General features: G+C 39.4%; 1 protein-coding gene across 4 annotated transcripts in view; it reads right to left on the bottom strand.

Moving 5' to 3' along the window:
- Positions 1-24345, bottom strand: part of MCF2L2 (MCF.2 cell line derived transforming sequence-like 2) — a 147580-nt gene that overhangs the window by 10496 nt on the left and 112739 nt on the right. For 3 of the 4 annotated variants that reach the window (XM_085232533.1, XM_085232534.1, XM_085232535.1), the window contains exons 19-26: positions 21657-21749; positions 21084-21176; positions 18115-18240; positions 15030-15251; positions 14665-14757; positions 14150-14228; positions 11549-11621; positions 8470-8579 (exon numbers count right to left, since the gene is read on the bottom strand). In XM_085232533.1, the coding sequence (XP_085088659.1) occupies positions 8470-8579; positions 11549-11621; positions 14150-14228; positions 14665-14757; positions 15030-15251; positions 18115-18240; positions 21084-21176; positions 21657-21749 (889 nt within the window). Of the gene's footprint in view, positions 1-929; positions 1020-4267; positions 4364-8469; positions 8580-11548; positions 11622-14149; positions 14229-14664; positions 14758-15029; positions 15252-18114; positions 18241-21083; positions 21177-21656; positions 21750-24345 lie in introns of all 4 variants that reach the window. The other variant, XM_010716846.4, reaches the window with a different exon arrangement.

Below are 24345 nucleotides of genomic sequence, written 5' to 3'. Positions count from 1 at the left end.
GCACTGTGCCACCTGCCTCCTGACAACTAAATAGTGAAAACTTTTACACAAATGAGTTCAGCCATCTTTCCTTCTATTTTGGCTTGTGAAACACCCTGAAAATCTGAAACTTGCAAATCAATTCCTTCATTTCATTCCAGACAGTGTTAAACCCCAACATAACCAGAATTTGACCATATGTTCTGTTTTCAAAAGCAGTTCCAACATGCAGGCATAAATGTCTAAAACCCTGCTGATTTTCAGCACAACCAGCTTGCCCAGATGTATGGGTTGCTCCTGAGATTAAATATAGGCACTAGTGCGATGACTTGAAGTAAATTTGGTAAACGTGCTTTTTCTCAGTAGAAGAGCTCAAAAATAAAATTTTCTTAAGTCCCCACAGCAACTGCATGGAGGTCAGTGCATTCTGGGCACCTACCTTGCTTATGCACTTCTGAAATTTTCCTTGCAAACATTATTTCTAATGATAACTGCAATTATGGTTGATATGTTTTAAACTGGCACTGATTGCTACTCACTTTTTGTCTTAATTTCAAGCTTTCGTATCTGACTGCTGCTCAAAGAGGAGATACTTTCTTGTTGATAGCAACAACCCTAAGCAGTTTTAAGGAAATGGGAGAAAATTCTGTCCAATTTCAGTTAACCCAAATCCAGGGAGAAGCTGGAAAACAAACCCTATAACAGCCAAGAATTAATTTGGCTTCCATGAAAACTAGTATCAGTTTTTGAAGCTGAGAAACCTTGATACACATTCAACTACCTTGGCCTGCATTCCTGCGGGTGTTATACTTGTTCTAACTCTTCTGCTGAAACCTCATGCATTTATAAAAGCTGAGCTTGATGAAATCACTCTGAGAACAGCATTTGGCAGTAAATTTGTTAGTCAGCAGGAAGGGAGAAGGGTAGCTAAGCAAGCAGCATGACGGTACCTTTGGTCACAGCAGATGCATTAACTGTGGTGCTGATGGAGGAGGCTAGGGAAAAGCGACGGGCAACTTCTCTTTCCTTAGATTCTGGATCTGGGAGAATAGACAGATGCAATGCAGGGCAGGATTAATAAGGTTAATAAGCACTGAGGGTAAAAGATGTGCAAAGCAAAGCAGCAGCTGGGAAAGGGTAAATAAAAGGTAGCTTGCTCCCTAGAACAGCCAGGAAGGACACTCTCTACAAAGTGAAAAGCATAGAAAATAATTTACAGAAATATATTTTCGAAGCAATTCCAATTGCATAAATCTTAATACTGCAGAAAGGAGACTTATGCCAACTAATATTTTAGCTAGTCTAAGTATTGGTACAAAAAACAGAGAGATGAGCATGATAGTTAGAATGGTGTGTGTGTCTACAGATGAGGCTGGGATTATTTAGAGACACTGAACTGCTTGTTCTGTGATGACTGACCTGAAATACACTGAAAAACAAACACAAATGGTTTAGAGATCACATTATGGAGCACAGGCCCTATGAGGAGCAGCTGATGGAACTGGAATTCTTCAGTCTGGAGAAGAGGAGGCTCAGAGGAGACCTTATTGCTCTATATAACTAACTGAAGGGAAGTTGTAGTGAGCCTCTTCTGTTATGTAATTAGTGATAGGACAAGAGGGAAGGCCTCAAGCAGGGGAGATTCTGGCTGGATGATAGGAAATACTGCTTTTCCAAAAGAGTGGTAAGGTGCTGGAATGGACTGCCCAGGTGGAGTCACCGACCCTGGAGTGTTCAAGGAATGTTTAGACGTTGTGCTGAGGGACATGGTTTAGTGAGAACTACTGATGATGGGTGGACGGTTGGACTGGAAGATCTTGCAGGTCTTTTCCAACCTTGATGATTCTATGATTCAATGATTCATAATTTCTGGAAGTTAAAAGTGTGAATGGTCTTTCCTTACTAGAGCAAATCAGCCTGGAAAAATAAAGGGACCAGAGTTTGTTTGTTTATATACTCCAAATAATGCCTTTTCCCAAATTCCATTTAGGAATGAAGACACATCTTTCTAAGATTTTACTGTAGGATGCGAGTAGTGTTTTTGACTCAAAATAGTTAATAAACAGATCAAAGGTGTAAATGGACTAACTGCTAGCTTCAGAGTGCACATGATGTTACAAGATGCATTGAAGTCATTAAGGAGCTCTTAGGAGGTTGCATGTACAGGCACAGTAATATGCTTCTTGCATGTACCAACTTGCAGCACCACTTGGGAGAAAAAGTTGCATGCTTACAAAAGTTTCAGGATTAACAATTTAGTTTTTTCTGTTCGCCATGTGCTGCATTACTCAAGTGACTATTTTCACTGAGACATGAATGAAGCTATTCATATCTTTTACATCTTGGTCTCAGTAAGATATTTGAACACTTCACTAACCAGGACACAAGTTCAGCTGAAAATGGCATTAGAAAAGGCTTTCAATATTCTGTTGAAGCTTTACAGATTTGTCAAAAATTATTTGACATGTGATTTTCATGTTTTGATTTTTTTTTAATATCAAAGAAATACGTAGGTAAAAAATTAAATGATTCTGTTATCATTGAAGATTTTCCTGGGATAGGTGAAGAATTGTGTCAAACAATGTTCTTTACAGAACATGATTATATGCTTTGCTGAATCCTAAGCCAAATGCTCCCAGACAGTGACTGTGATTCAGAAATTTTTCTATTGCATATGCCTCATTTCTCTTAGTGTACCTTCTTTTCTCCCTCTCTCTCACTGTTTTCATGGTTAAGAGTCAAACAGCACTGGAGGAAAATAAATTTTATGTGATTTTAAACTTCAGGTTTAAATATCTTCTGCAAAACTATATTACTGTGAGGATTTGTTTTCCAGGAATCTTAAAATTCTCTTTCCCACTCATCTTCTCTAAATTTGCCTATTTTAGTGCTCAGACACACAGTTTTTGTTCCTGCGTTTTTCCTGTAGCCCTGCCTAGTAAATAACACACAGTTACCTTCTCATAGCTCTGCTGTAACAGCCAGTAACATAGTTTTGCATTATCACTACCTACAGAAATGACCAGAGTCTATGAATCAACCAGGCTATCTTCTGTCTCTAGGCCAGGACCAGATTAGTAACTGAACAGCTCAACAAAGTGAAATCAGCAAACATTGGACATTGTGCAGTGGAACTGGGATTCTCAAGTAACGAGATCCAACAAGTCTTTGAGCCAAAACTGCCTACAGCTTAGGGGTATATAATCTTCTAAGGTATACCATGCTCTCTGGAACATGGAATGACTGAACAAAACACAAGACGTCTCATATGACAAGATAACTTCAGATAAAAAGGAGAAAGAGACCTAAACCAAAACTGCAGCATTATTCTGCATTCATTACATCTGAATCTTGTCATTGATTTCCCCAGGGCACAGGTCCAGAAAACCACCCACTTTTTTGTTTTCAGATTATTCTCATCCACTTAATAACACTGTACCACAATACTTCTGTATTTCTATTCTTTCAATCTTTTTATTCTTCCATCTCACTTTTTCCTCCTTTGCTGCTCACCTTCTCCATCACTGCACACTAGACCTTTGTCTCACAGAAGAAAAATCATTTATCAGAACAAGAGAAAAGCAATATCATAACAATTAAAAGAGTAATTACATTACATTTTCAAGTAGAAATTGTGAATATAGAAATCCAGTTTCATTTCTATTTACGTTTCTTTATTTCCTCTAAAATCTCTTAGTACAGCCATCACAAGAAGATGCAATGCTCTACTCATGGATACTAAGTGTCTTCTAAATGCTTATGCGCAAAGACTCACAACACACCATTTTACAGCATCATATAATGTAACTATATAAATGAATATCATGAAAAGGCAATAAACTCCAGATCTTCTGAATCCCAATTCCCCAGTCTATCCACTATGCCATGGCTAAGCAACATTTGGTAAACCAAAGAGATTCAACCAATGAACATTTTGAGACATGAAAGCTTAGTGCACTGCAACACAGAGATGATATTCTTCCCTTCAAGCCAGTAAACTGCTGAAAGAAGACAGGTTGGTAGCCACTGAGAAAAATAAACGTTATTTGCACTATGCACTATGAAAAGGTCCAACCACTCAACTCAAAGGTTGCCTTGCCCACATTGTCATGGGAGCCATTTCTGGTAACAGGATATTTGAGAAGCTGTGTGTGTGTACCAGACAGGTGCATTTCTGTGGGATGTGGCAGCATTTTAGGAAACAGTGATGGATGACACTATGGGATGGAGAAAGCATTGTGCAGGAGATAGATGGCCAGAGACCAAATGCTGCATGTGGTGATTTTACCTTTGGGTGGAGCTCTGCGGTTGGAAAGACCTTGCAATGTGAATCGCTTTCTAGCAAGCGCTGTGCGCTCAAGGTTAAGGCTGGTGGAAGCATCAACTAGGAGAGAGAGGGAGAGGGAAGAGAAATAAGGAAGGAAGGGTCAGCCATTCAGCTTATGGGAAAGGAAAGGTTAGCACTGGATGACAACGAAAAATAAAGAATTGGTTTTGATTCAGTTCAAGCCTGAGCAAGAGCTAATCAATTAGAAAGGTGACATGAAGTTAGTGGTTAAATCAGCTGAGCTGAGTTTGGCTCACTGAATTTCAATGGAGAAAAACAAACGAACAAGCAAAGACAAACAAAAAAAAACAACATAAAAAAAACAGGTGAAGGGATGTAGCTCTCATCAAAGGAAAATACAGTTTAGCAGCAAGCTCATTGAAAAGGATCTAGTGCTTTTTGCTATGAAAACACATCACTGTGGTTGGAATAGCAAGGCTGTAGGGAGAAATAAGAGAAGGAGCTTTGCAGTGCAGGATACACACAGACAGCAAGCATTGTGAGCAGTAACGCTTCTGCTGTCCAGCACCAGCTCAGCAGGCTGCCATGATCAGCCCTGTGGCTGGTGTGCTCTCAGCCTTACCTGCTGAAGTCTTTCTAACAGCCGCCAAAGCTGGCACCTAGTAATGCACTTCACCTGGGACTTGCTGGGATATAAGTATGGCTATGCCATCAAAGCAGACATGTCAGTCTCCTGTGTGGATAAGCCCACCATGCCACCTGATGATTGCATTTATAAAGATAAGTCATGGATGGATCAAAGTCCTAAGACTCTGGATTTCAAAGATACACAGTTAATCACACTGCAGGAAAGAGGTGGACCAGGATCCAATTCCCTGACCCATGCACTCATGTCAAATTATTCATATCTTTTTCTTTGTGTGGTGGACAGGTAACACAAAGAAGGATTAAGGCAAATGATCAGGAAAAAAAACATGTGCTTGGTTCCCTGCCTTGGGATTTAACCACTAACTTTCTTCTCCCTTTTATTTCATACACTGTCAAGTCATAATCGTTAGGGGCACAAATGAAGACCAGGAATACAAAGGAAACATGGAGAGACAGTGAATACAGACTGACAAACATCAGACACACAAGCTCAGCTTCCAAAGGAAAGTGCATCCCATCACTTCCTGATTTGCAGCCAAGATAACCCAGGATCCAAGGTGCCTGCATGCATAGGCAGGTGTGAAATGAACAGGTTTTAACAGCACAGAGTGTTATGTCAGCATGGTCAGCTTCTTCCATCCTGGGGCCTGATGCCAGTCTTGTGCCTGGCAGGTAAGGAAAGACTACCAAGGACAGTGTCAGCTGTGGAGCTGCACACTGGTGCACTGGGATGCATCAGGCTTTCAGACCACAGTTCTGGCCTTCACTCCTTGCTGTGTCTGCTCACACTGCTAAGCAATGCCTGCAAAGATACTGTGGGCCTGGGACAAGGCCTGTCCTGCAGGCTGAATTTTGGATCACACTGGATTAGCTTATGAAGATACCAGAAACTTGTATATGGAGTATATTTCCTTCCCATTTGTGAAGAGCAAGCAAATCCATAGTACTCAATAACAACGGTATCACAAGGAAAGCACAGCAGTGCATGTGTGCAGGGGGTAGCTTTTTATGCTCATTCTGCTAGTTCTTCAGCCATCGAATTGTATCACTTCACGGAGGGACCTTTTAGTATTTCACATGTCCCCACAGCTGCACAGCATGTGCCAATCACTACAGGCTGGTCTCTAGTGACATGCTGTCTGCACCAGAGTTCTTTCAAACCTTTCCCTTCATTCTGCAGGTATAAGAAATAATTCTGAATCCCATTTCCAGACATAATAAGATCTAAATCTAGATGTGCAACAGCTTGATCATGAGCCAGCAATGCACACTTGTGACAATGAGGGCCAAGAGCATCCAGGGCTGCATGAGGAAAAGCCTTATCAGCAGGTCCAAGGAGGTGATGCTTCACCCCACTCAGCACTGGTGAGACCCATATGTCCTGTGCTGGGCTTCCAGAACTAGAGAGACATCGGTGTATATGAGTGAATCCAGTGGGGAGCAATGGGTATGAGTAAGGGATTGCAGTTGCTGAATTATGAAGAGAGAGAGAGAGAGATGGAACAGTTCAGAGTGTACAGAAAAGGCTGAGAGGGGTCTCATCAATATATACAAATTCCTGATGAGAGTGAGTAAAGATGGAACCAAATGTTTCTTGGTGGAGCCCAGCGACAGAATGAGAGACAATTGGCATCAACTGAAATACAGGAAATTCCACTTAAAAACATGAAAAAATCTTCTTCACTGGGAAGAGTAAAGACTGAGACTGTGTGCACTGGGAAGCTGTGGAGTCTCTGTCCTTGAACACATGCAGCACCTAACTGAACAGAGTCCAGAGCAACTTGCTCCAGCTGACCTTGCTGTGAGCAGGTTGGTGGGACTAGCTGTACTCCAGTGGTCCTTGTAGGACTTGGCTTCCATATAACTTCAGGTCAGTGAATTTACCAATCAGGTCCACACAAAAAAAACCTGTGTTATATGTGGACAACACATAATCACAGGCTAATAACAGTGATAAAGCTGATATACCTTGCCAACAGTTGCCCCCTCCCTCTCCCCCCCCCGGCCTCCCCCACACACACACTCTGTACTACAGAAAGAAAGCAGTATTTGGAAATAATTTGCTTTCATGCTAACTGCAAAGATGTTGGCAGTAATACAGTCAGTAGGTGGCACAAAAGAGACAATATTAGCAGAGCACCAGAATCCGTGCTGTGCTTACACTGCAAGCGAGCACAACCCCAGAGAGTCACAGCGTGATTCCTACGCGCCTTCAAAATTAGGACCTAACTGTGCACCCTTAAAGGGACTGAATTCAGCCCTGCAGAATCCCAGCTAGAGGCTCTAAGGCTTCACAAGGACACAAATTAAACCTGCAGATAAAAGTGGGACAAAACTCGATAGCTTTTCCATTGGTTCTGCGCACAGCAGAGCAGGATGCGCGCACACCCCTGAATCCCACAGAGAGGAATGAGTCACTGCTTAGCCCCGAGGGAGCAGCCACATACCAGAGCATGAGATGGCTCTCAGCTGAGCTAGCAGTGAGTAGCAGAGGAATTACAGTGAGAGCCCAGTGGAACTAGTCATGGGAAAGCAGAAGACAGAAGGAAAACCAGCAAATTGTGATCCCACCTCCCACACTCACATGCAAGTTGGACCAGTTAAAAATCACAAACTGTTTTCCTGGACATTTTTTTAAAAATAGAGTTTATAAATTTAAAATGAAATATTGTTTTCCAAGGTTTTTTTTTCTTTTTTTTTTTCTTTTTAAAATATTTCACATTTAAATGATATCTATTATTACATAAACATGCTTTTAATTAATAAATTACATTTTTTCTTAAAGAATCCATGACTTCCTCCCAATAATGAAAACTTATTATGATGAAAAAATGTTAATGAATCACCAAATTTTAAATCAAAAACTACTCAATATGTTTGACCATACTAAGAGTTTTTAATCTTTTAAGACCTTATGATTTTTGTTCTTCTTCTATTATTAGAAAAGTCTTTGTTTAAAATAGTACCTGAAAGAAAAACTGTTCATGAAATATTTTCTGTTCCTGCTACCACCAAATGAGTTTCCTTTTAGTGTTCATTTTAACCTAGCCTGTATAGCATTTATCTGTTGTCTTTATGCACTTAAGTAATGGAGGGACTTTCTGTGACCACACGTGCATTTATTTACTATGAGCCATCAGGGAGCATATATATAGAGGAGGTAAAAAGAAATCTGGGACACAAAGCAATGACATTTGATAGCAAAATTCATAGGCAACCTTAACATTAAATATGGTTAGAAACTAAGTTATCCAGGATATAGAGGGTTAAATATGCGTACTATACTTCCAAAATTCTATTCTTAAGAAGCAGAAGTTACATAAAGAGCACTGTAATGCGTCAGAACTTGAACAGAATTAGAACTGGCAATGCTCCTTGGTATTCAAGAAGTTCCACAGTGCAATCACACAGGTTTGTGGCATTGTTTTTTGATGTTAAACTTAGAAAACACACATTCTACCTATTCTGATAAGCTCTAGAAATGGTTTTGCAAAAAAAACAACAACAAAACTACTACCCTTTGGAATCAAAAAGCTCTGCCTCAGAAGTCCTACCTCTCTTTTGTCTGGCACTGGGACTAGAATTCCTGTTTTTATTGTTAGATGCTTCCACGTTCGATGTCTCAGATTTGTTTTCATATATGCTTGATGACTTTCTGCTATACCTTTGGACAAAAGAAATACAAAAATAGTTATATTCCTGTTTAAGACCTAATGGAGCACTGAGCCATGAGTCAGACACCAGCACTAAGCATTCTTTGTTACCATCAAATGCAGAAGCCTAAAGTTAAGGAGAAAAAGGCAGGTTTTAAAACCAGGTGTGCTGTAATAGTCTACATCTGTGCACACATGTATGGTGGAAGAAGCCATTCTGCATCCTTCCTCTTTTTGAAAGCTCAACAGATTTGGAAGAAAGAGGTGAGAAACTGAATTACAAAAGAGGATTGGATCTCAGTTCTCCATTCTTTAAAGCATGACTGTACTTGACTCCAGGAAAGAAGTGAGTGCTGAATGGTCACACAGAGGTCATAGCATGTGTAGACGAGCGTATGGATTCCGCTGGCTCCTGGACCCCCCAGCTTATGTTCCTTCTGCTTCCATGAATTCAAGTGGAACATATATTTATACAACTGAATCACAGACCAGAGGATCCATCTTGTCAGATCTGCACAGGTACAGACGTTGCCATTTGTAATGGGGATGACCCCACTGCCCCAGGCTCGTATAGAATTCAAGCTGCAAAGTTTTTGTGTAGTTGTTGCCCTCCTCATTCTGCCTGGCAGCTTAGTTTGGGTGTTTGTCTATTGTCTTTGGCAGATTGATTTTTCTACCCACTTCATTATATCTACATACTTGATATACTCTTCTGAAATGCTCATTATTAACACGTGTCAGCTATTACATTGCTGTTTACAATTAACATATGAACTTCTATACTTAACATACATGTCTCGCTGTAAGGGAAAGCTCAAATTATCATTAAAATCTTAAAAACACTTGGACTGCTAGAGATCTGTGAATACTTCTAATAAGTACAAGGCAACATGGGACGTCTTTGTATTTGAATCCCTGACCTGTTTCTGATAGAACCTTAATGGAGGTCTCTGTTACCTCCTGCACTAGATCTAAATGCGATTTTACAGCCTGATGTTAGGTACAAAATTGGGCTCAAAATAAATACGGGAACAAATCCAAAGCACATTCACATTTCTTTATTGTTTTATCTCTGCCCCTTCCCAGCCAGGCTGAGATAACTGTGAAACATGCAGCTGACAGAGGTAAAGATTTACAGCTGTGAGAAAAACTCCAAGAAAACACACCTACTTCTCTGAAACAGCATCTGCAGTAGAATTACAAGTATCTGTATATATCTTTGTGCACAGGATGTTTTTACATGGATGTATGACTGAATCAGTCATTTCCAAAAAGTCAGACAATTAAACAGTTAGAAAAATAGTCTCTCTAAACTGCGTATGTTTCAGTAGATTAGGAAACAATGCAAAGGGATCCGTTCATTATCAGTGAAATGCAGGGACCACACTTCCAGAGAGATATCAGCAGCAATAGATACCACAGGACATCTCATTTTAGGATTAAACAATGAAACTTTCAGGAAGAATCTACAGAGAGAGAATTTACATAGATTGGACAGGATTTAGGGACATTTAACCATCACCTGTATTAAATGCATCAACAGTGAGTGTTTATGTTGCAGAGATCTCAGCTCCAATCCTTACCTCATGGAATTGCAGCCCTAAGTACTGTGATGGCACGCAAACAAGTGATATGGCTTGAGGAGGTGGAGGTTTTCTGCAAACAGATTTCCTCAGAGTCACAGCACAGGTTTGGCAATTCCCAATAAGCAATAATCATTTTACAGAAGGGCAAACCAGGAGAGGGCATTGCAACAATTAGAAAAATCTCAGTAATTAACTTCCAGCTGCTGGCAGAGCACTGATTATGCTGGCTGCTCTTTGGCTAATACTGTCTATTCCTGGCTTAATAACAGCATCTTTCACAACTGGGGCTGCTTAGTCATGTCATTCATAAACAGACTGTGCACATGTCACAAAGTCTAACTTCCTCCTCTCACTTCTTGCTGCTGCCCCGCATCCCAAACCTGGCTGCGGGCAGGGCTCCACAGTCTGAGGAATTCTGGATCCACTATTTCTCACTGGCCACTGCAGAGGTGTCTCATGCTGCAATTCCTCTGTCCTTCTTCCTCTCTGAGACATATTACATAGGATCAAAGTGGCCTTGGTTTACAAGAGCCAGTGAGAGTCTGTACTTGATTCCATTTATGAAAGCCCAGTGTCTTGTTCTGTCATGAAGACATACAGTATTTTCTTGCCCCTATAATAACCCAGCATTAGGAGTGGAGGCGTCTAAGCTCTCTTCTCTGTGGTAGTCAGTAGAGCGTGGACAAGCACTATTTTTTTCTTTTGATTTAATCCTTTCTAGGATAAATATATATTCTTTCTTCTTGGAGTTGATTAATTTCCTGCTGTCATATTTTGCCTATAATTTCTGCTTTGAAAATTCTCACTTTAAAAGCTTTGTGAGAAGAATTGATTTGAAATATTTTTGTCGATACAGTTCATCTTTTATTTGAACAATTAGCTTCTATCTATCTATGGTTTTGCTGAAAGATTTTCACCTTAAACCTCTTCAGCTTAGGCTCTAAACCTGAAATATAACCAATCCAACAGAAAATACAATGCAGGATTAGCAGCACTACATGTGTTTAATTTTTCTTGCATTGAGTTGCATACCTCTCAAAGGCTGGCTATGTTTACCTAGGATATCTTGGTTTAGTTAGTCCTGCAAAACAAAGAAACTTTTACAGTGGTATGTCATGCCAACTCACTTAGCAAATTTGCCAGCAATTGCGACATTACAAAGATGTGCTGACAGCTCCATTTAACATCCAGGCAATGTTCCAGGGAGCACATGGTTCTTTGGAAAATTCAAATGATCTTTTAAATGAATTCTGCATTGTGATTTTGAGTTTCCCAATGAGCAAAACTTTTATCTGCATTTACATGGCTTTATACAATATGGAGGCAATTTAATAAGTTCATGCTCCAGAAGCTAGACATAGAACACTAAGAATTTATGTACTGAAAAGACTTACCTGGCCATATTGGAGGAATTCATTGGTGCATGGTACACACTTTCAGTGATTCTTTGGTGTAGTTGACTTGCTTCTGTTATAGAAAAGGGAAAAAGAAATTGATCCAAATTGTATAAGCTGCTTCCTGGCTTGTGTAAAAAATTAGAAAGGAAAAAAGGGGAGGAAGAGATGAGGGGAAGTGAGGGGAGACAGATGCTGATGAGCTGTTTTTCTGGCCAGGAAAGTCAGACACTGACAAGTGAAGAGTGAATGCAAAGAACTGCCCTCAAACTCTCAGGTTGCTGAGATACTGAGGCTACTTCACTCTGGAAGAAGAAAAAGCTTCTGTCAATGAGATTAAAATGGAGAAAGGGGAAGGAGCAACACTGAAAGATTAATCTTCATAAAATCTTTTGTGGGTGGAAGTGCTGGGAGAAAGGAGAACTCAGGGCAGGGAGTCAGAAGTAGCTATATTCCTGGTTTTGGCAACTGATTCACAGCTTCACAGCCTCTTGAGCTGCATCCTTAATTCCTTTGCCTGCAGAAGAGACAATTATATTCATGGGGATCTATGCAGCAAGGTGTTGCCCAAAGCCTTGCCAGCACTTTATCTCACTGCAGAACTCTGTAAAGGACACGTACTAAATGTTTGAACACTAATTACCCATATCTTATACTGTTTATCACATACCTTTGTACACCTCCTTTGCCCTTTGCTCACTTAAACATCTCAGCTGGTTCCTTCCAACATTCCAACCCTCTGTGCAGCTCTTAACAACAGTCATTAAAAACAGCTCAGACAAATGTTTCCTTCTTCATTCTTGTTACAGTGCACAGTTGGAAAAATATCCAGTCTTGGATGAAGCAAGGAATTACAGCCTCTTCTTTCATAAGTCATTGGAAATAGAAGCAATTGCTTAATACCACTGGAAAAGGCATTTTCTTCCTGCTCTCAGTATTGGAGTAAGGACTTTCATCATGTGATCATTTCAGAAAAGGCAATGGGAAGAGCTGCAACAGTATATAAGATACCATTTCTGCCCTGGGATTACTGATCTCTTGGATTCACCATAAAGGAAATTTTGACCTTACTTAAAGTAAACTTGGAGGTTCCCAAGACCAGACTGGATGTAGTCTTGGGCAACCTGATAACTGACTCTGCTTTGAAAAGGATAGTGGAGTGTGATCTCCTGAGATATCTTGAAACCTGAATTATTTTAAGATTCTGTGATCGTAAGACAAAACAGTATAGAATATCAAAATATTTTCTCCATAAAGTATTTTTCTGTTCTGTAGAAGCCCAAGTCAAGTCACCCTTTATAGTTCAGAAGTAAATATGAGAAATAACAGTAGACATCAAGAGATCAAGTCCTGAAATAAGGCTGATAAGAATCTTGATTTCTTTCCTCAGCAGTTCTGCTGAACTGACTGCAGTGAAATTCAGAATGAAAAAGAGAAAGGATGATTATAAGAACAGAAACAAAAGATCTGAGTACAAAGCATTTATTTATGTGTATATATGTTGTTATGGCTTCCATTACGTTGCTGAAGCTCACGTGCATAGTTGTTTCCCTCCACTTAAGGAGACTGCAAGAACTTGTCTTTGTGAAACAGATAATTAGGATAAAGGTGACCTCTAAAGTTAAAGCACATGCACAGGTTTCCACCTAGGACAAAATCTGCTTAGGAATCTTAAGGATGTGGGAGGAGAGGCTTTGCTGGCATTGCTTTAAAGACTGTGTATGACGGAAGCAGAAAATGACAGGTCAAAGCAAGAAACAATGCTAGGACACAAGAAAAGTCTGTAATGAACACAGTCATGCTTTTTTGCCCTAAGAGAACATGCAAAATGGATTTGAGGACAAAGTACATTATTGTTCATAAAAAACGGTAGTATCTCAGGTGGTTTTCATCACTATGTTCTTACTATCTGGAATAACCAAACTGAATTTTGGCTGTCTTAGGCTTAATAGAATGTCTGTCATTGTTTTAGGTACTTGTAAGGCCTCAACCATTCACGTGTTGAGCATGTCACCAAACAGGCTTACAGTGACATCTCAGTGAGAGAGGAAAATATCATTAATCACATTTTAGAGGAAGGTCACTATGATGAGAAGATGGAAGAGATGACTGACAATCGCATCTACAGATGTCAAAACAGAAGGAATGTGACCAGATTTAAAACTGCCTACCCACCAAAACAAAACAAAACAAAACAACAACAAAAAAACAACAATCAACCCAAAACCCAAAAGAAGTAAAATAAAGTATGAGACAGAGAAAAGAAGTTGCTGTGTGCACTCATCTGTGTGGAAAGATCTTTCGTGTCAGCCTTGTAGGAAGACACAGAGTGAAGACTGGGCTCCCATCTCCTCGTGTGCTGATAAAAATGAATGTCTCTAGCATTATGCTTGAGAGGGAGAACAGAGGAAAATCACATTCCTCAGTCTAATTGTGAATGGAATAATTATTCTTGTAATCCAACTCGTCCTCTTGCATAGAAGCTCAGTTCTTGCTGGTTTCATTGCTAGTAATGAATGACGTTTTAAGTCATCCCAGTTCCAAGTTGTCATACACAGCTGCAGGAAGAAGGCAACATCATCAGATCACACTGTGTCTTACCTCTACACGCTTCCAGTTGTCCTGTTAGAACTTTGCGTATCTCAGAAATCCAGGTGTTTTTCAGCTCAACAGAAGATGCCTGACGACACAAGAAGAAAAGGCAAAGCAGATCAAAGCATGCTATCAACCTCTTGGACATCCTAACATACATTTGCTCTCAGTTTCACGTAAGAATGAAATTCCATGGCTAGATTTTCAGATCAAAAGAAAGGATACTCTTCAAGATGGAAAGGCTACCATGAATTTAAGGTCCGGTCCTTGCCTTTCTGTCCAATCTTCCAAGTAGTTTTCCATTACTTTGCTTTCTTTTCTTCCCAAGTTCACATGATATATTGGTATATACAAAATATATATACAATGATATATTGGTAATTTTAGAGCCAACACAACAATGAAGATTTCAATTGTTATTTCATGACTGTACAGGACAGTGAAATTCATGAAACTGAAAACTTTGTTAAAAATAATTCAATTCAAAAGAAGTGTAGTCCTCAGAAATAAAGGATTGTTGTTACCTGAATGATATAGACTTCTTCTCTGCCATTATACCAGATCTCAAATTTCTTGTTATCTCCTTTTACATTTTCTGTGATGCCAACTGTGCTCATCTGTTTCAAAACAGAAAATTAGATGCTGGACTTGGGAAAATGCAAATAGTCTTTAAATTCAGTCTCCCCTAAGATGCATTTTTAAAAGGCTGTATTGAGTTGCAAAACTAAGGTTCACATCTGGACTCACAGCGCATATGACTGGGTCTGTCTCCAAATCAAAACTTAAATGGGAGCTTCCATTCTCAGTGTTGCAAGATAACTCCAGGTCTCCTGTAGTGTTGGAACAAAAAATTTATTTCTTTCTCCTTTCCCACTACCACGTTTTTTACCTTTAATGAATTTTTAAAGCTGTATGAAGCTGTCTTCTCATGACCATCTGTGTTCTCCTCTCGTTTCTTGCAAAAAAGCAGCATCTTTGTGTAGAGAAAGAGGTGTCGCTGCATTGGTTTGAATCTTGCCAAGTCCTTCACCTTGTTGTGACCCTTCTTGTGGTCAGTCCACACGTTGAAGGAACCTTGCATCAACAGCTTACCAAGTTCACTTACGTCCCCCTAGCAGGCAAGGAAAAGAGAGAACATACATTATGTCCAAACTTGGTTAATCACAGGCACAGAGCCCTCAATTGGGCAGAAGCATGTGCCCAAGCATCCCTTCATCCCTTCTACCAGAGGGCAGACGTTACATCTGCAAGTCCACCTACTCATATCTTGCTAAACCTGTGTGGTTTCTTCCTACTATGTTTAACACACTGCTTTCCATGTCCATAATTCCCACTTTGCCTCCCAATTAATAGTTAGAGTCAGTACCATACTTACATCATATACATTAGCTGTCCCCTCTGATAACCACACAAGCAGCAAGCTTTTCTGACAAGAACTGGGTTTCAGTGCTCCTGACTCCAAGCCATTATGAAAAGCTAGTGAAGGTATGCAAGCAAATGCTTTGACTCTAAAAGATTCTCTGTTCAGTTTCTTATCTGCTATGATCTTCTTATGTATTCATCCCTGAGCAGGATCTTGAAAGACACTTAGATGTCTGAAGACACAGACTGGTGCCTAGAGTTACGGAGGTGTGTAATTCTCTCCCATTGCAAAACAGCATTTTGTCAATAGCTTCTCAGCTCACCCTCTGTAAACTCTGCAGTGCTGTACAGCCTTGGGCAAAGAGAGAGCAAATGCACCAGAGATGCATAAAAGTATCTGAGGGAGAATGAAACTAAAGAGGAAACAGACCTTTCTGAGTTAAAGACCTTACATGAGGACCACACTCAGATTCCACCAACAAAACATTTACAGCTCAGTTCAGTACTAAAGAATGTAATAATATGTGGGTATGGTACATATCCAGAGCCAAACTGGCTGGCACTATGAGCTGCACTCATAGTGTATTAGAGTGCTACAGAGTGTAGTACATTGTGGATATGGAGGACATGGCTACATCCGCATAGTAATGTGCTTCAATGAGTAATGATGAGCATAATGATGCTAGTGGCAAGTTTAACTGGCAGTACTTTGCATAATAATTTTAGGGAATAAGCTCAGTTTATTATCAAAAGACATATTTTCAACACTGCTATGTTCTATTGATTATGAGGGCAGATGATGGCTCTGAGTGGGAATGATTTCTTAAAGCACAGATTGCAAATTGGTCTTCTTCTCACTCACCACTCTACCTTAGATCTAACTGCAAAATAAGGGTATGTTTAGGTACTGTTCTACTCCATATAGGCATGTTATTATGACTCTCTGCAAGACTTTGCAGAAGACTTTGAATATTAGCCTAAAACTCCTGGGCAGTGTCTTCAGTGTGGACAGAAGTAGAGAAACACACTATTTCTGATAACTTGTGCTAGTAGACTGTGATATTTTGTCCTAAAGGAAGTTTGTTTAAGGTGAATGATCTTAACCCTATCTCAGATACAATTATTTGCTGTTAGAACAATACACTGTATCTCATGCTTATAGAAGATGGAAGATATGTATGAATGTATGTATGAATGGCTAATTGCTGCATAGCCAATGGACAAACTATCCAGGCCACATTGTATATAAAAGTTAGAATGATTGTAGAAAACATCTCAGAATGTTCCACTTTCCAAATCCTTTACTCTGCTTTTTTGTGGGTTGGCTAAAAACAAACAAAATAAAAACATTAAAAACAAACAAACAAAAAAAACAAAACACCAACGTTAAATACGAGTTCAACTCCTCAAGCCTGTACGTACACAGCTCCATGAAACAGAATTGCCTATGCGATTAGGAGCATTCATCAGCTGCCACAAAACCTGCCTTTCCACTGGCATAGTATCTGTCTCTGAAGGTGTTTTTGGCAAGTATTTCTACCATGTCTGCATGAGAAAAAGTCCACAGAAAGGGGTGTGGCTTTTTAAGCAATGGGAGATGCTTATTTGGCCATCACAGCTGAGCACCAAGGACAGGTGGAATGAGGAGAAGAAATTGTGGGTCTATGATACATAGTTAAGCACACATTTAAATTCATTTATAAAATAATGCTGGCACAACAGGCATAATTTCCTCAGCTATCAGATGGAGATGCACTTGAAAAAAAAAGAGATAAATATACAAATCTTCTGAAACTTCTGAAGCCTTTCTATCCTGCAAAATAAAGTTACCTCTTTCCACTCAGACACAGTACAGACTCCAGCACTTTTTCTGGAAGTCACATTCTGCACTGTTTTTCTGGTGCTCAGGTTATTACTCTGATATAATAATTCTTCAAACCTTACATTCTTTCCTTTACTTTTTTGCCCTTTAGCTATTTCAAAATGGGCAATCACACCACCCTCAGGCCTTATGTCATCAGACATGCTTCTCCTTTATACATTAGTCATTTCCACTTCTTACTGAAGAAGTCATTTCCACCTTCTCACTTCATGTTCTGTACTAGATCTTGTAAGTGATATGACTTCAGTGGAGCTTCAGTAGATATATATATACATTTGTGGCCTCATTTGTACTGTAGCTGTTATTTCACATCTCAGATAATAAGTTTGCCAGTCACTGGGGTGGGTTCTATTACCCACTTTAAAGCAAATCCAAATATTCTCCCCTAAGAGCAAAAGATTTCGAAATGCTTGAGTTGCACTGGGGTCACAGACAGTTTCAGCGGATTTCTTAAGTTACATCACTCATTTTTGGTGCCTCTCACTTACAAATGAGTTTTGTCTGTGATTCTCACAAGGATTGCATTTGTCCCCTTTCCTTCCCACATTCACCACCCACCCCCACATATGTTGGCAAGTCTACTTGATAACTACAACATGTCACTGAACGGCATCCTTCAAGAATGTGACAGGCTCCTGCAAAGTGTACCAGCCATGGGCACAGCATGATCCATGATGATAAAGAACATTGTATGAGTCAAGACAACAGTAAGGGCAACAACAAATAATACCTCGTATCCTGTGATTGCTATCTGGTGCATGGAGTCATTTACGGATTTGATGATATCAAGCACTGTGGCCAAGGCCTCTTCCAGTTCAGCAGTACCCTCTGAATTCTTGCTACATTTCAGCATTTCCTGATGAAACAATGATGAGAAAATTGTTTGAAAATTTCTTATATCAGAAGCCAACACAACGCAGGCCTCTCTGAAATTTGTGCTGCATAGACAAAGTAGTGGAAATATAGGATAAAATAAAAACAGAACATTCACCAGGATTGTCACTGAGGATGAATACTTTGAAATTCTTCACGTGTTCAAGTTTTGTGGGTTTATTCAAGATGAAATAGGAGCATTTTTACACAATTACAATCATCTTTCATATATCACAAAACTACTTCCATTTTTAAAATTTTTTTTTTACTTCATACCTGCTAGAAAAGAAACTCAATCTTAGTATAATGATTTCTGGTATTACAGAATTCACAATTTTCCTGGAGAATGTGTTCCGATTTCTGTATCCCCACTACTGAAAATATTAATTAATTTCTAGTCTGATCTTGTAAAGCTTGAGGTTCCAATCAAGAGGTCTTAGTAATCTCTTATATGATGAATAAAGAAATTCTGCATGGAAAAAAAAAAACAATTCCTGGATAGATGTTTAGACTATGGTCAAATTATCTCACACATCTTTCTTCTCTACATTAAGTGAAGTGAAGATTTTTTGATCTATAAAACAAGGTTTTCAGATGTTAATTTTTTGGGAGGAAATGAGATAAATTACTACAAATCCTTCCCATCTCTTATTCTCTATACTTCTCCACTACAGATTACAGATCTGTATTTGCAAATGTGAAAACTTTTTTTAAGGGATAGTCATTTTGAAGAACGATGTTGGTAGCTAGCAAAAAAAAATCATTAAACATTAAATTCTGCTTGAAATAAAGTCATTCCATCTTCCCATCTCCGCGTCAAAAACAAGACACAAAATCCCTGACAAGAATAGAAGCACGTGCCCAAAGCAAAGAAACTAAAAAATCAAACCTTTTAAGGGATCAATTTCTGTGATTACTTCACATAGAGAGATTTCTTAAATTACGTCACTCATTTTTGCTGCCTCTCACTTACAAATGAGTTTTGTCTGTGATTACTCACAAGGATTGCATTTGTGCCCTTTCCTTCCCACATTCACCACCCACCCCCACGTATGCTGGCAAATCTTCTTGATAACTACAACATGCCACTGAAGAGCATCCTTCAAGAATGTGACTTAGCCTCAAATATTTAAGGGCAACACCTTACTTAGCCCAGTAGAGCTCCTTACAAGGTTCTGTTATTTCTGTATGTGTTATTTGCTTGAAAAGTTCTAGTTCTAATTATTTTCCTTGAACCAACAGTTACAACCTTTGCAATTTATGAAAGATACAAAAATCTTCTGTTTTTAAATGCTACAAGCTGCCTTGCCTGTTGCACTTCTGCCTGTAGAGAAGCCTAGAATTTCACTCAGATGCACAGATATATGTTACTGTGTTTTCGTTTTTTTTTACTTTATTTTGTAGAAAGTCGTTCTTGGCAATGAGTATTCACTTGAGATCAAAATCAGACTCTCTGTCCTTGCTAAAAGCATCTAGGGGAAAAATGTTTAATAGATACAAATCCACAAATAGTTCATACAGTTGTGAGTAGACATGAATCTCAAAGCAGTTGGAAGATCCCAAATGGCAGGATTCTGTCCTCAAATACTGAGGTAACCGGGTCTTAGAGGCTAGAAGCAGGATGCATTCTTATGTTACCTGTTGCGCAGTTTCCACTATGGATCCCTGCTCTCTGTATAGTGGGGCTAGTGCTTTTTAACATTAGCTATACTGATTTGCAGTCCTCCGGCTTCATAACTGTGACCCAGAATTTAAAACTAGTCTGATCACAGAGCATCAAGGCACACCACTAAGGCACTTCTCTGTGACCAGTTCTTCAGACTTCTGTTTTCCTACACCCATAAAAGCTCCTGCTACCAGAGATTTAGTGCACCATCTTCATAGATCTCATAATCCCTGACAAAATAAATGTTCTTGCCAATGTTTTGCTAAGTATAAAACTGGTCTGACCGGCCTCAACCCCAATAGCTGCAACCTGTTTTGCTTGAGAATTTTGCTCCTTGATCTTGTTATATTTACAGGCATTTTTCAAATTAAAAATATAATCTGGTTTACTCTTGCTCTTCTGAACACTTTGACATTTTCTTCTCTCTCTCAGAACAGTTTCAAGAAATTGAACCAAATTTATTTCTAGATTAAGTTGATACAATTGTAATGGATTCAGCGAAGCTGCATGCTTTTTAACAACCTCCTTCAATTTTTGGATTCTATAGTTATCCAGTAAGAGGACACAAAAATGCTGCAGAAGCGAATGACCATCCAGATCCTCACATAGCTTAAACTGGCCCAATTTGACCAGAATTTCAAGCACAGACAGTGGTCTCATAGCTCCAAACAGTCAAAAGGGAAGCTCCTATACTCATCTTGTAGAAAACCTGCTTTATTTATTCTTAGTTGGGGCTTTAAATGTAGGAGTGGCTCCTTCTGAAAGGTTTGAGTCACAACTAGAGTAAGTAGGTTCAGAGAGCTGAAAGAGTTCTGGTAAATGAAGTTGGATGCCAGAGACAGGATAGAGAATATCAATTCCAGTTTTTAAACTGTAAAGCCACACTGAGCAAATGAAAACAATTCCAATTTCTGATTAAAGATAAATAAAACAATAAAATATTTGCTACATAAAATACTCTATTTTATTTTCCCCCAGCAGTACTTATCCTGAAATAGTAGTCCTTTTTTGACTCTGTTGCTATTTTGCATAAAAAAGTATTTGTTGATGAAGTAAGAGATGATTTCCAGTCAGTCTTCCAGAAAATAATACTGATAAGCAATTCTATAAGTAAAACAAGCTGTTCATTGGAATCCTTTGCATCAGCATGGAAAAGTTACCTTTAATAGCAGCTGGTACTTGGTGATTCTCTGGACTGGCTTTAAAAGATACGCATCTAGTGAGAGCTTATGATCCAATTTACGCTGACATTCCTGCAAGAGACAACAAAGAGGAAAAATATTGTTTCCTGAAACACAGGCAAGACACCAAGATCATTATCATTTGGTAATCTGAAGGTGGTATGTCTGTGAATTGTGAGAGAAATTTGCTCTATCTGCATAGGATTTTCCAGGTTACTTACACCACAATGAAAACATATCAAAACAGAGCTAATCAAAGGTTCAACTTAGTGTTGAAATCTGGCATGCCCTGCTCATGAGAATGTAATCACCTGGGGTTTGCAGAGAAGCCAGAAATTGTTTGGCTTGGCTGTAGCCTGAAGTTCCTCCTGTCCAGGAACTATTCTATCTATCTAGTCTACTATAGAGAGCACATTGACACATACTGAGCACCTGCCATCAGTATAAGAAGCACAAGAAAAGTCTGCAGTTTTCTGTAAATTTTCTAAAGCAGAGGAAGAAGGAAAACAAGTTTTGATGGTCTCCCGCTGCTAGTCTGCAGTGTAATTCCACCTGAAAAAAGATGCTGTCTCCACACTGTCTCCAGAGAGCTTCAGACCTTGGCTTGTTCTGACAGTATTTTTCATATATTTGGAGGTCCTCTTTCTGCAAGAAAAAGAGAGCTTAAAGTAGTAAATAATCAATAGAGCATCTGCCATGAGTCAGACTTTTCTTGCCTTCCATCCTAACACATAGAAGTAATGAATTCATGGTCGTAAGTCTGTATGTAAAAATATATTGAAGCTACCAGACCCGCACTTTAACGTTGTGAAGTTACATAAACCAGAAAATGATGTTTTCTCACTTTTTGCACAAATCAAGCAGGCACTAGACTTAAAAGACATAACCTAATTGCAAAACTGTTATCTTTCAGAGAGGGAAGTAGATTATTTGAAAACAATAAACAAATAAATAAATAAATAAATAAGATTTTTATTAATGCTATTGGCATAGACCAGTAAGTGGTAATTTTGATGTTACAGGCCAGACAGGAAGAACCACTTAAACTCTGTCCTATCCAGATTAGAAGCAATAGATCCACTTGACCTGTTCTTTACTCTCCAGGTGCTCCCACTTAAGTCCATAACAAAATCTCATTGACCTCAATGAAAACAAAGGGAATCACAGTGGAAACCTAAAGAGATTTCAAGGTCTCTAGGCTATATGGGTGGACACAGGCAGATGTTCCTCTGCCAGTTTCTTAGCTCGCTAACTACAAGCCCAGTTGCTCAGAAGCCCTACAACCAAGCCACTGCAGAGCAGTACCATACAGATTCCTTAGCAAGACTGCCTGTATGTGAACAGTTTGGAGCCTTTCTGTCTGCACTTACCCAGGTGGACATGACTTTGGTGAATCAAAGACAGTGCGAAAAACAAAGGAAAGGTATTTCTGATTCACTCCTCCATGCTTTCAGCACTGACCAGTGCCTGCCTACTCTTGGTACGGGGAAAACATTTTCTTTTGGATAGAGCTACTAGAAGAAACTGCTATCTGTCTTCCTCTATAGTCTCATGTTGGCATAACCTTGATGAATCAGACAAAAGCAGGGCTGTGCAACACCTCACTGTGTCAAGGATTGTGCAATAAAAAAAGCTCCATCACTCTCTGTAGAACACCAATGGTGCTGTTTCAAAAGAAGCATAGAGTTTTTTTCATCTAAATAGGATTGTCTGAACATGTTGCCTTGGAGGGAAGTTAGCAGGGAGTAAAATTCAGAAAAATAAAATAATCAGAAAGTGTAATCAAGCATTACAATTTGTTCCTGGCCCAAAGAAATATAACTGGACTGGGCAAGAACAGAAACAGTGATGCTTAGAAGGGGGGGCAAAAGATGAGTATCTGCTTAATATAAAGAAAAGATAAAATGATAAACAATTCATGAGTAACTTGCCACAGTGGAACTGTCCTATGTCAACACAATTCACCACTGCACATATCAGTGACACCAGCTCAGGCAGAGTCAGCTTTAATTTTTATAGTAGTGTAAGGAATAGAACGTTCTTGATAACATGATTAGGCTCGGACTTTAAAATTGCAAGACATAATTAATTATCTAATTATTCAAATCCCAGTCTTAAACATTTAACACATTTCAGTTTCGATATTCAGAGTTTCTGACTTCCTGTTGGTACTTTCAGACCATGCTCATCTTTCCTTCCCACAGTGAGCTGCATGCTGAGAGCTTTGCAGGCTTTCACTCACAGTGTGGCACACATTCACAGTTTCAATTATCTTTTTTGGCTGCTGGTTTTATATTTTTCTTGAGATCAGAATATGGCTCTGCAAATCCAACTCTGAGATTTCTGGTCAGCTGCCTAAATGATCAAATGTTGGTTTCTGACAAATCATTTTGTTTCAATATGAATAAGCAACTGGTAATTCACAGCAGATCACTTCTGCCAGGTAAGCATCTCATTTGGCATTTGTTTTATAAGCAGCGTGACTGACATAGCTTTTGTTTCTTCTTGAGAATTCCTGCTTTGATTTGGTAAGCTTTCCTTCTTCCCTGCCCCATATTTGGAAGATCAATCTAAAGTGCTCCTCTTGTTGCTTTTATGGTGCTGGAAGGTATAGCACTATACCACTTGAATAGGCATTTCTGTACACATCTGATCTTTCAGCATCTGTTGCATCCTCATCACAAAGAGCTTTAAGCAAGGTCAGGTGTCGTGGTGATAGTGAAGCCACCGTGTGCACATAGTTGATCTAGTTTACTTGCAGTTTGATTCAGTTCATATTCATATCCTAACAAGGACAGGCAAAGTGTAAAGGGGGATAAGAGTGTAGTTTCTGGTTCATCTTGCACCTGATTTTGCTGCTGTGTTCCAGAAGAGAAGTCTGAGAGGAGAAGTATACAGGAACTTCACGTGCTGCTCCTCCCATCCAGACAGGATGGGGGGACCTGAGAAATAAACCTGAGAATAAGGGTTCATTTCTGTGGTTATGGCTGTCCAGGTGGCACTGGTGGAGGTGGGAGGGTGTGGGTGGACATGGCAGGGGAATGACAGACAGGGGATGGAGGGAACTCAGCCAGGCACAAGGGCATCCTACTGCAGCTCTTGGAACACTTTCAAGCAGTTCTGGAAGGTGAAGTGTGTTAAGACAGGGTAATATTCTTCAGAAAGTATGAATCTAAAAATCAGTCTATTTCAAATCATAGGCCCACCATGGTGTTGTGGCAGGAAGGTTACACCAGTACAA

Source organism: Meleagris gallopavo, chromosome 11 (assembly GCF_905368555.1).
Source record: "Meleagris gallopavo chromosome 11, MGAL_WU_HG_1.1, whole genome shotgun sequence".
NCBI lineage: Eukaryota > Metazoa > Chordata > Aves > Galliformes > Phasianidae > Meleagris > Meleagris gallopavo.
The sequence above is the reverse complement of the archived record's forward strand: the minus strand, read 5'-3'. Positions and strand labels throughout refer to the sequence as shown.